This window comes from Falco cherrug, chromosome 4 (assembly GCF_023634085.1).
Source record: "Falco cherrug isolate bFalChe1 chromosome 4, bFalChe1.pri, whole genome shotgun sequence".
NCBI classification, from domain to species: Eukaryota; Metazoa; Chordata; class Aves; order Falconiformes; family Falconidae; genus Falco; species Falco cherrug.
In genome coordinates this window covers 110,946,101-110,958,415 of record NC_073700.1, presented here as the reverse complement: position 1 = coordinate 110,958,415, position 12,315 = coordinate 110,946,101, and the positions used below count along the sequence as shown (strand labels likewise).

Below are 12,315 nucleotides of genomic sequence, written 5' to 3'. Positions count from 1 at the left end.
AAATATTAAAATAAATATTGTCAAGGGGACAAATCTCGTAAGTGCTTACAAAAAAATTGCTTTTGTGCAAAAGCGGAGAGGAATTTTCTGAGGATGTAAGGCTAATGAAACAAAAAAACCACTCAGTGGTAGCACTTCAAGAAGGCTTCATAATGTAGGAAAATAAATTTCCTGCGTATTTTGCAGCTCATATCAGAACTAAATGCAGCAGTAGTTGACAAATGAGGAAATTATGTCAGGTGGTCGAGGCTGAAATGTAGCCTCTACAAGCAGTAAGGTATTCTAGAGTTTAATTCTATTAGACATACATCTTTTATTTCATATTAAATTCTTTAATTTTTTGGTGCTTTCTCTGGAAATAATAAAGGGCACAAATATATTTGCGCAACTGATATATTCAGTCATTCCTAAAGCATTAATTTTATTTGGATCGGATTGTCAGTTGCCCATACAAAATGATTAATTGCCGGTTGTGCATGCCAGCCCAAGTTCATTTTCTTAAGAACTGTAAGATTTGCAGACGTTTGGTCACCATATTTAACATTATTGGCGCAGCCTGTAACTTTTTCAGCCCTTTCAATGCATTTTAGCTTAAGTTCTGTGCGGATTTACTATAAACAAAAAAAAATAATTTTTAAAATGTATTCAGTATATAGCTTTAGTCAGTTGCCGTATGTAATGAAGGGATACTTCTGTACTGTAAGGATTTGCCAAATCTATTCTTAGTAACGGTTAAAATCTCTTCAACAGGACACGGATTTGAAAAAAACAGTGGATGAAAGTGCACGGATCCAGCGAGCATACAACCACTATTTTGATCTGACCATTGTAAACGATAACCTAGACAAAGCCTTCGAGAAGCTACAGACTGCTATCGAGAGACTGAGGCTGGAGCCGCAGTGGGTCCCAATTAGCTGGGTATATTGATATTTCTCAAGAGGAGCTTAACAAATAAAATCAACTGCAGCAGATACGCTAACGTGATGTTGTGTAGATACTGACGATAACCTACGGCACCTGTGCATTTTTACTCTGTGTATATTCAAAAGTACACTATTCTGAATTTTTATAAAAATGTTGAAGGGAAAGTGTACTTAAATATGTAATTTATTTTAATTTTTCTAACTTTTTACAGATAACCTTTCTATTCATATCACATGAAGGAAATGCGTTTAAGCATTTTTATATGTTTTGATTTAGTACCTTTGCCTTTTTTGTCTAAGAAACTTTCGGTCATTCACTTCAACATTTACATCTTGGTCTTACATTTTCACTGTGATTTAAAAAGAGGATACTTGAAACAATTTTTGTAAAACTTGTTAATGTAAGTGTTTAACTGGTCAAAAGTCTATAGCTCTTATTAGGAAAGAATACTAATTTCTTTGGGATTATTCTTTTCTTCCTTAAAAAAGTAATAATTTCATGGGAGCAGAATTTTAAATACTAAAAGCAGCAACAAACACACAGCTCCATTGCTCTAGCTTCTTTCAGCTTCATGTTGGTGCATCCTTGATGTTTCACAAATTCTTGATGTCTCTTGATTTAGACAACCGTTGTGTAGGTTCCCTGATACGTGTCTCTTAAAATAACATCAAGCAATACCTTGCAAGCTGCTTATTAGGCTTTGCTTGGGAGCCAAGCTGTTAGCCTGTTGTGGTTGAAGTGCTGACGTTAGAAAGCTTGTCCACAAGGTAATTCAGTGCAATTTGAGTAATAGTGAAGTAGCCTGAGAGAGAACCTGATAACGTGGAGCACCGTAGAGTGATGCATAATGTTTAGGACTATTTACTCATAGTTGTGAAAACACATTGCTTTTAACAAAAAAAGAAAAAACAAAAGCAAAACCAAAAAACCACCAAGAAAAAAAGCCAACAAAAAAAGGCATTTTCTTTTCTTAGGACATTGTTTGATATTTGTATAGTGATTTGTGGCTTAATTTCCTGCACTATCTAGCTGGGTTCTATATTATCTTTTTGAGTATTTGTGTGTGATCAACTGCTGTATTTTTGAGTGTGATGTAGTGGAATTTCTGTGCTTTTTGCTACATTGTTTTTAATGGCATTTTTCATTAGAAAGCTTGTGAAATAGAAGCTTAGGGCTAAAAAGCAATGTTGTTTATACCTTTTTTGTGTTACAACATACTTCCCTTTTGTTTAGTGACAGTTCTCCCCTTAGTAGGCTCATTGATGTAATTCGTAATAAGTTCAAGTTCATCGATCAAAACTTAGTGATGTAAATTTCTGCTTAATAAGAACAAAATGAAAATATAGCTTGTTCCTAAGACTAGCTTTTTTGTGACCATATTTTATATAATGTCAGCTGTTGTATGTAACAACATTCACCATCACTCACCAGGTTAGGTGTCTAAACTGAAGTCATCTATTTGTTTAATTTCTCATCCATCTAGTGACAGGCACCTGCCTTCTGAATTCTTTTTCGACACCGAAGTGTGATGTGGAACGCTATCAAAAGGCAGCTTCCTCAGAACTATTTCTGAAGGAAAAGAGGCTTAGACACTGTAAAACAGTATTGTTTCCTGGGGCTCTTAAAGACATGTATATGCACAAGGAAAAGAAAAGTGGAGTTGATGTGGTATAGGAAAAGTGTAAGTCTTTAAAAAAAAAAAAAAACAAACAAAAAAACCTCAAAACACCTGTATACTACAGATGATTTTTACAAAGCCTGTCAGGTTGGTGGTTGTGGAGGAAAAGCAGCAGTGGGGGCTTGAGATCCCCATGTATGTGGAAAATGTTAGTCTGACCTGTGTCTAGCACAGGCAGTCTTTGTGGCTGTTAATACTGAGATTTCAGTCTTTTAGAAGGGATCTGAAATTCTCGAAGGAAAAATTGTACCACTACTTTGTTTTATTGTTATACTTTTCAGGATGTTTTTTCTCTGGTTTTGTTTAAGTTTGACAGATCTTTTCAATGTGGCACCAGCATGAGACACTTGTTTTCCTTTCCCAGGAGACATGTTCTGTGATCCCGTTGCTTAGAGGCTGCTTTGAGAAATGGATCGAGTGTTGTATGTAGCAGCAATGACAGCAGAGCCATTGCTTGACTATTTAACGATTTGCTATTGGCACTATATGCTAAACGTGACTAAACTGTATCTGCATACTGTGTAATAGGAGACCTACTTATGCTGTAAATAAGATGTGCTATCTGGACAGATATGATGCCTTTTCATTATGAGTTAGAAAATAATCTATTTGTGATGCCAAAAGTGGGCTGAGCTCACTCTTCCCTAATGAATGGAATGAGAGGATTCTTCGTTTCCATACCATAGTACTTTATATTGCAAATATCACTTATTGTCATCTTTTGGTTTTTTCCCCCCCGCCATGAATTTACTTAACCAAATAAAACACATGAAACATGGGCACCAAGGTTTAGTCAGGAAAACCTCTTGCTCCTTCTGTTTCCATCCCAGGGAGAAACACTGCCAGGAGAGCCTCCCTAGTCAGCTGTCTCCACACAGCCATGGATTTGCTGAAGCCTAAAGCTTTAGCTTTCGCTGCAGGTTCACATGGTGTTTGTAAAGCGAGCAGTTAGCCCAGCAGGGCCTGGCGGCTCACTGGCTGGTGCTGTTAATGTAGATGCTAATGAGAAGTACAATTCTGAAGCAATAAGGGAAGATGTCTTGTTTAGGTTGTACACAGAGATCGGATCAAGGTATCTGCAAGTTTTAATTGGATGTCCTCACGCACTTGGGGACACCCCCCCCCCCCCCCCCCACCAACTAAACCCAAATTAAACCCAAACACCATGCTCCTTGCCTTTATTCGTTAATTCTTGCAAACTGAGAGTTCAGATTGGCAGGCATATAATGTTAGGAGGTAGAAGAGAGGCTGGGTTGGTTTGATGGTGGCGGGGTTTGTTTTTAGCAAAATGAGGTTTTCATCAGATTTTCTGCGTAGTTTGTCACTACCCGGTAGGAGGACTAGAATGAGAATGACAACTTTTTTTTTTAAAGAGCATTCTTGGAGGTTCTTAGCATGATGGTGCCGTTTCAGTCACATACACAGCAGCAGCAGTCTGTCAGGTATGCTAGACCAGGTGTTAGGTAGACACCTGCACATCGTGTGATTAGGGGAGAAAGACACTAAGAAAGGCTAGTTGTGAGCAAGTGAAAATCCTTCATGTGACAGCTGTTTGAAGTACTTTGAAGGAGTTCGGATAAGTAGGATTTCACGTATCTCATTCTATACTAAACATTCATTTTGCAGATAATAACAGGAAAACTTTTTACATTGACTGTTAATGATAACAATAGGTGTGTCTGAGCGAGGTGAAGATGCTGCTAAATGTTTAAGATGTGGTATGTATCACAAGATAAATATTTAAGTAGTTTAGAAAAGTAAATTATCAAATAGTTGTCTGTGTATATGTATGTATGTGGATGGTAAAACAAAAAATGCTCATGTCTGTTGTCACATTACTAAGCTACCATGACTTAATCCAGAAATGTACCTGCATGTGAGACTTTAGAACTGGTACACTTCTCTACCAGGTTTATTGTGTTTACTAATGTATATTTTTCTAAATATACAGCTATTTCAATCTAAAAATTCTATATTTATCTGTAATTTCTATGTTTTGGACAGTGCATGAGGTGCTGTAAAATTCTGTACATATAGAGACTTATAGAAGAAACACTGTAGTTGCCCTGTGAATGAAAAGTTATACGTAAAAAGTACAGTCAGTATGCCAAGACCCATAAGTTATTTCCTTAAATGCACCAAAAATTCCCTTAAGCGTGTACCAAACTCTAGTGTAAATACTTCGGTGCACGTGTTACCCTAGCAGGTCTACTTCAGGTTCTACGTCATGTGACAAGACGCAGTCAGTTGAAGTTTAGTGGGATAATGACAATGGGCTATGTCATCTGGCACAGATCTATGAAAGTCATTCGAAACGTTCTGTAAATCCACAATGAAAGTGAAATTGGAGCAGAATCACAGACCGATGTAGGCAAGGGAAATTGAATTTATAACCAATGCAGTGTCCTTAATTTGTGCCGTATTTTCAGATCCGTGCAGCTCTGTGTATAAAAGCTTTGTGGAGCAGGATGGCAGATCAGCTCACCCCTCTTGAATTTGTGTTTATATAAACTGTCACATCTTGGATAGGCTCAAAATGTGATGCTTCTTCCCCAATCTTCTATACAATTCTAACTCATTACATCTTCTGAAAGCACACCTGAATTACTGGATGTACAAATCGCCTGCAGCGCAGTGTTCAGGAAGTCATCGGGGTTTTGTTTTGAAGCGGGTGATTTGAAGGGAGGTCAGAAATAGGGAAGTTTTTTCTCTTTGGAACACGGGTATTTCCTGGCTAGGGACCCTTCTGAGCCAAGCCTGCCTCTGTGCTGCGCTTAAGGACCAGCAGAGCGCAATCAAGTAGAGCACCACGCCAGAAAGCAGGAGGTGCAGGTTACCACCTGTTTTTACACGTGAGCTATTATCGTGAACATAACAAATTCACACTTCTTTACCTACTCCTTGGGTTCCCTTCCAGGCTTCCTCTGCCTTGCTGCTTCGCTGGGACTGCTCTGAGGCAGCTCTGCTCCGTGCGGCCGTAGTGCCTGCTGCTGCACTAGCTCCCCTGCCACTCGCTGTGCCTGTGGGTGCAGCTGTACGACAGAGCACAGCTGGGCACACCCAGCTGGCTCTGGACCGCTTGCTTCGTGCAGGGTTTCTTGCCTCACCCAAATTCAGGAGAGCTGAAGGACCGTATCGTTATTGCCAAACTTCACGATACTACTTTTGCAAAAGGTCAATTTATGGATGACAGCTCGTGGTTACTGGATACAAAGACTGGTATCCTGCTGGGCCTCTTGCCTTAATCGCCCCTCCGGCTCTCAGCCCTACACACCACCTCTCCCGGGCCCCTACAGGGATTTCTTCAGTTAAGGTATTTTCATTCGCTTTGGCTGGTGGACTGCCCTTACTGAAGGGGGTGAAGTCCTGGCCCAAACTTTTTTTGTTGTTTTTTGCCGTTTCTTTTTTTGGCGTACTCTTCATTTAATAAGCTTACTGGTGGGAATCATCTGCGATCCTTAGCTTGCGTCTTGTAGAGGAAGCAGTAGTCAATATAAACATTGGTATTTAAGACTGGCAGAACTTACTGGTTTTGGTCTCAAGAGAGATACTAAAAATAAAAATAGAGCGGGTGAAAACACCTGTGAAATAACTAACTTTCAGAGGCAGCTTTGGCTTCCAAACCATATTAAAAGTGTGCCCCTGTGCGTGCACACGGATACAAATAAAACTTGGGGGTAAATACTGCAAGAAATTCATAGACGGGACCTGCTATCTTACCCGAATCCTCCATGGTGGGATGCTGTTCCCCAACCTGTCACATCTTACTTAAATGGCAAGTCCAGTTTGTTTGCTGGTACTGCAGCCGGAATTTGCCTCTACAGGCTTAAAAACAAACTTCAGCTTGGTGAAGGCTATTAAGCAGTTTCACCTCCAAACAGAATTTAATTTTTTTTTTTTTCAACAGGGTCTCGGCAATATTTATATTCTATAGAATAAATTACACTTGAAGTAAATACGATTTTTGTTCCCAGTATTTTTAACCTTTTCTCGTACTAGTTGGGTTTGGGTTCCTTTTGCTGCTGAGGCCGTAGGTTGGATGTGAATACCTGCTGACTAACCTGCCAGGCTAACACAGTTAAAGTAGACCTGGAAACACTTTCTCCCATTTATCCTTTTCCTTTTAATGTCATTAGCTTCATGCTAATGCTTGTCCACGTGAGTTCAGCTGTCCTCATGGCTGATCCAAATACTACTCCCTGAGTAGCCAAGTTTTACCTAAAATACAGTAAAAACCTCTTCCAAAACCCCAAGTAACTTCTCTGTTACTTGACCTCTTACGTGATACAGAGTGTAGAGCAAAATGAACGGCACTGCTTTGGACAGTTCTGGGGTGGCAGCAAACCTGTTGGCTGTAAAAAAAAAAAAAAAACCAAACCAAAAAACAACACTTTTTTTTTTTTCTGGCTGATTTTTGTTTGTTTAGGTCTTGTACACGGTTTTATATGGAGATAATGGTTGAAATGTATTTTTTCCCCCTTTGAAAATGCATGTTGAGCATTCCTTCCCCTCCCCCACTCCCTCACCCTGTATTGCCTGTGTGTAACATTTGTGTACTGTGGTATAAGAGAGGGGACCACTTCCTTAGGTTTTAAAATAGAAGAAGGTTCACTGCTCTCCCACCCCGAGCTGGGCTAAGAACTGTAAAACGTTAATTGGGGTTTACATGTGTATTAGAAGTCTGTCACCGTGTATTTCCTTACCTTGCTGCTTCTCACAACTGTTTTTTGCCTGTTCAAAGCTCTTGTGGTTTTCTGTTGGGTTTTGTGTTTTTTTTAATTCTACAGCATATTAAAATGAAATTGACATTTTAAAACTTTAAAAACTGCTTTCCTGTAAAAAAAAACACACCTCTTTCTTTAGCTGAAAACATACTAAAAAAAAAAAAAGGTCTTAACTATTAGCTAAACTTTCTAATGTAAACCTGAAGATAATTTAATACCTGTTTGAATACAATACTGTAGAGCAGACCTCGGAGATGGGACTTGTTAGCATTCTGACTTTATCAGTGTCAAGTCAGCTAATACATAGGAAGTTTTTAAATTGTGGCTTGTTTTCTAAAACCCCCCTTGTCTTTTTCATAGCTAATATTTTCACAATAAACACAGCCAAACGTAAAAATGTTAATGTACAAATTGTGAAATTCTCTTTAATTCCCAACAAAATATTTTTGTATATAATAAAGATTTAATATTGAAAAAATGTAAATTAGCTTTTTTTCTGATTTTTTTGGTCATACTCTGAATGTTAGCCAAATAAGCTATCAAGAAGCAATCTGTGCACACCTGCCTTCTGTCTTTACCCAATTCTTTCCTGCTGAAACTTGGCTGTGCATTAACACACTATTCCCTGCTCGTGTGCTAGTACCAAATATTACGCTGACGGACTTGTCTGCACAGATTGGGCTTTGCGCTCTGGGTGCTGCTTTGGGATTTTTTTTCAATGTAGCAGGCTGGACAGGTAAGTGCGCGCGGCTGGTGTTGCGTCTTTGGGTCTCATTTAGTGCTGACAGTTCAGAAAAGCAACTGCTGTTGGTCTTGTTGCAGCTCGATGTTCCTCAAATACCCACGCGGTGTAGGGAGCCCTTAGAGCCTCTTCAGCCATCCTGTAACTGTGGTCGCTGCTGCATCTGGGCCTCTTCCGAGCACCGCAGCACTGGGAGAGTCGTTCTCCTGAGCCTGCGCTGGAACTGGCTGGCGTACAAAAGCCCAAGGGACTGAGGACTGGAGTTTGTAGGAGGCAAGTGCTTGTTGCTGACAGCAATGCTGAGCCTGCTGGCCTCTGGAGACAGCGCAGGCTCTTTGAGAAGAGGCTGCTGACCCCATCTTCCCTGGTCCCGGTTGTGAACTGCAAAGGTGCAGTTTCTTTCCCCTTCCTCCTGGGGAATGCAGAAGTTTAGCAAAGGGAAGCAACGTTTTGCGGAGGCAAGTCAAGGCATGAAATCAAACCTTTTATGAGACAAGCTCCAGTCTTCTCTGCAGGACCTTACAGCCCTTTTACCACCCCCATTTCCTAGGGAAGACCCCATCTAACCTTGAAAAAGCATTTTCTGTACGAGGCCTGCCTGCCACAAGAAATCGCAGCTCTATCGAAGATATAGTGGATGCACATCCAGCTCTTCTAAAGCGGATTCTGAATCCATTTGGATCAGCGCAGCGCAGGCGGGCTCCCTGAAGGGGCTGTCCTCATCGAGCTTAGGGAAGGGCAGGACAAGAGTTACTTGGAGAGAGACATGTTGCTTCTGCTGTCCCCTTGGATCTTCACACCCCCTGCCTGAGCGATTTTTAATGTTAACGTGCCTAAGGATCCTACTTTCAAGAGCACAGGAGGAGGAACTGGAGAGGAAGTGATGAACATATAACCTGCCTTAATGTTTCTTTCCCCTGTCGGCTGTGCTGCTTGCTCAGTTCTAAAAAGGCCATCCAAGGCTGGTGGCTGGTCTGGAGGTGCTTCCGTGGTCACCAAAGTGCTGCCAAAGGAGGAAAGCTGGGAAACGCCTCCACAAAGAGCACACAAAAGGACAAAGCCAAGGCTGAAGTCAGCCAATGACTGCTGCAGGCACACTGATCGATCCTGGAAGTGTGGCAGCAGGTGAGGCGCGGAGCCACGACGCTCGGGCACCCTTCTCGACTGGCAGAAGTCCGGGGTCTCTGGGGCACACCACCATTTGCCCAAGCGTCTCTCGTGCTGTGGGAGTCTGAGAATGCCCTGGCTCCTGCCCTGTCCTCCTGAGCAGAGGCCCCAGTGCTGCCGCCCCCTCACCCCTCCTTTCTGGGTGTCTGTCCCCTCCCTGCTCCCACCCTGAGGTGGGTGGCACAGGACCGGGGGTATCACACACAAACGCCGCCCGCAGCGGTGCCTTATGCAACGTTTCCCTGCGTCCCCGTCTGCCAAAGGGTTACAAGTGGCAGGCCTGCAGCGAGTACGCGGCCTTTGGCCTCCTTGGCTGTAGCTGGGAAGCTGCTGGGGCCCCCCAGCACCAGAAACTCTGCCAGCGCCCCAGGCGCCCTCACCTTGGCTTTGGCAGCAACTGTTAAGTCCCCAACGTGAACCTGTTCAGCAGATTTAACTGAAGGAAAAGACTGATCTAAATATGAAAGCCAAATAGCAGGAAACAAACAAAACCTTTTTTTAATGATGTTTCCATAGAACACCGTGAGGGGGGGGTTCCCCCCCCTTCAATAAATCTCCCACGTATATGACAGCGTGCACAGCCTGAAAGCAGTTACGCAGCACAGTGCCCGTGAGGCTCACACCAAAACTCCGTAAGGAAGATCACAGCACGCAGAGGGTGGCACTACGTGGATGCCCACATAACCACTTGCCAGCTGTGGGCACCACCTCTCAGGGGCGTGACTGGAATCTCCAAAAGAACAGCAATGGAATTCAAATGCATGAGGTTATAAGTTACTCTATTGTTTTGACATAATATTTAACAGAAAGTTTTGATAAATCAGTCAGTCAGAGAGGCAACTTTTGAGTAGTGACTGGCAAAAGAAGCCCTCCCCTTTTACAAACACATAGTACCCTCAGAGTAACGCGCTCCCATCCTCCTAAAGGTCATTTCCACACACACCAGCGCAAGGTTCAGGCAACACCATCACTGAACAGATGAGACACTGAAACGCCAACAGCTCGGCGCACAAGGCTCATCCTGCGCTCTCAGGGTATGGAAAGGTATCACGATGCTTTTTAGCAAAGTCCACTTCCTCAGGGAAAGCTTAGCTGGCAGGAGTTTTTAAAAGACCTCCTGGATAATCTGCTCAAGACCATGTGGGAACAGAGCAGAAAAGTGAACCCAGGACTCACCCCCACTAGCTAAGCCGCTGGGCCTGGCTCCTGCCCTGGCACACGCAGCTGCTTGTTTGTCCATCAGCCATCTCACAGGCTCAGCGGCAAGCACCGGTACACCGCTCGCCTGGAACATCGTCTTCCCAAGCCCGTGTTTGCCTGTGCTGCATTTCCGTCCCATCCACATGATTACAAAAAAAAATTGAAGAAAAAAAGGCAAAATAGTTAAAAGCACAAAGTGCTTTATTAACACTTTGCTGTTAGTCAAAGAAACAAGCAAAACATCTCCACTTAAAATGTCACGGGTAAAACGACCGTTTTTGTGGAGTGCAGCAGAGACATTTCATGTGCACAGACCAAAAGGCATCGCCATACCTCAAAGAGAAACTTCAGAATGCAATTCAACATCTGAAAGTCACTAAGGTGAGTAAAAACTTTTTAGAAAACCGAAACGCTGTACAGAGGCATAAATTCCTAAGGCAGTCTTAGTTTTGGGGAAAAAAAAGCATTTTTTTATTTCCTGCAGTGTGCATCTTTACATCTGTAAAGCCAAACTACACTTAATAAATGAAAAACCTAATCAAGTACCTCTTTGAGTGCCCTCCATTCCACTTGCTCCAGAGTTGAATGCATTCTGCACATCAAGTCTTACACGAGCAAAACATTTACTGCATTGCAGAACTCTGGATTTCCACACCCTGCTTGTTTGCTTGCTTACAAAAAGCAGTTTGTACTTTGCAGCGTTCTCCCACGCATATTAATGCAAGCAATCAGGCTTCCACTGCCCTGCAGATGAGACAACTACCAAAGCAGCTATGTTCAATTTCTGCTCTAGGCTTTTATTTTTTAATTCCTGCCCTTTTATTTATGCATAATATACATACCTTAATGAAACTGCAGAGCAGCAGCACAGCTGATGGCAGGGCACAGTGCTCAAGCCAGGCATGCCGCATCCACCCTGACCTCTACAACCCCCAGCCGCACTGCCAGAAGCACTCTACCGCGGGGCTCTACGGCCAGCTCAAACACAGCCACGCTGCCCTGCAGAGCTACAGAAAAAAAGGACAGGCTAGAGCGGTAAGCGGTTACTCAGCCAAGCTCCTACACATTCCCACCTAAAGCATAAAATCCGTACAATGCAACATAAAGAACAAGTGGGAAGAATCTAGGTTCTTTCATAGTTACAGCTTTTACAGAAGACACTGTCATTTCCAAATTAATGCTTGACGAAGCAAACAGCCTTTGCACGACATCAAATCTTCCTCTGTCAGTGAGAGCAGCCACCAAAGGACTGCTCAGCGCCACAGTGCCATCGGCTGAAGCCAAGTTAGGCTGTATTTATGAGAGAGAGCAAAAGACAGAGACATTAAAAATGTTTCCCAAGCAGTGCTGTACCTGCCATTGTACCGCTCAGTTCTTTCTTACAGAACCACCAGAGAAGCCACTTAGAAGGCAATGGCGAAAGGCCATCCCACACCTCAACAAGCACGACACACTCATGCAGAACCAAAGCTCTATGGCACTCTTTAAGGAGAAACATCTCTCCTGTGTCCTCCCCTCAGTTCAACTTCTCTCCCTGCAGATCAGCCTGAACTCTCACTCTCTGAGCAAACAGTAGCACTCCCCTTGCCCCTATATATTTGAAGGTTTTTGCTATTATTTTTGTCAATGAGCTCAGAAAGCTTAAAAAAAGCCCCGCTCCATTCCTTCAGCAGTTTCCATTAGTGGCCTCGGAGATTCGGAACTTCAGAACTTGCCAAGGCCCGAGCACTGCTGCTATCAAAATGAGATTTCTGTTTCCCAAGGGCAGGTGATTCCTCTTACTGAAACTTTAAAATGGGCTAGCGAGGCTATTAGTAAATTAAAATTGGAGTTAAATTATGATTTTCTTTTGCTTATAGACCATTAAATCCCCCAAATAC

The 12,315-nt window shown here is 42.6% G+C and overlaps 2 protein-coding genes across 8 annotated transcripts in view; one reads left to right on the top strand and one right to left on the bottom strand.

The window, feature by feature from the left end:
* PALS2 (protein associated with LIN7 2, MAGUK p55 family member) overlaps window positions 1-1,838 on the top strand; it is a 56,003-nt gene extending 54,165 nt beyond the window's left edge. For all 3 annotated transcript variants that reach the window (XM_055707915.1, XM_055707913.1, XM_055707914.1), the window contains exon 12: window positions 751-1,838. In XM_055707915.1, the coding sequence (XP_055563890.1) occupies window positions 751-927 (177 nt within the window). In that variant the 3' untranslated portion in view covers window positions 928-1,838. The remainder of the gene's footprint in view (window positions 1-750) is intronic.
* A 1,500-nt stretch (window positions 1,839-3,338) lies between these two features.
* GSDME (gasdermin E) overlaps window positions 3,339-12,315 on the bottom strand; it is a 33,840-nt gene continuing 24,863 nt past the window's right edge. For all 5 annotated transcript variants that reach the window (XM_055707918.1, XM_055707916.1, XM_055707917.1 and 2 more), the window contains exon 11: window positions 3,339-11,725. In XM_055707918.1, the coding sequence (XP_055563893.1) occupies window positions 11,495-11,725 (231 nt within the window). In that variant the 3' untranslated portion in view covers window positions 3,339-11,494. The remainder of the gene's footprint in view (window positions 11,726-12,315) is intronic.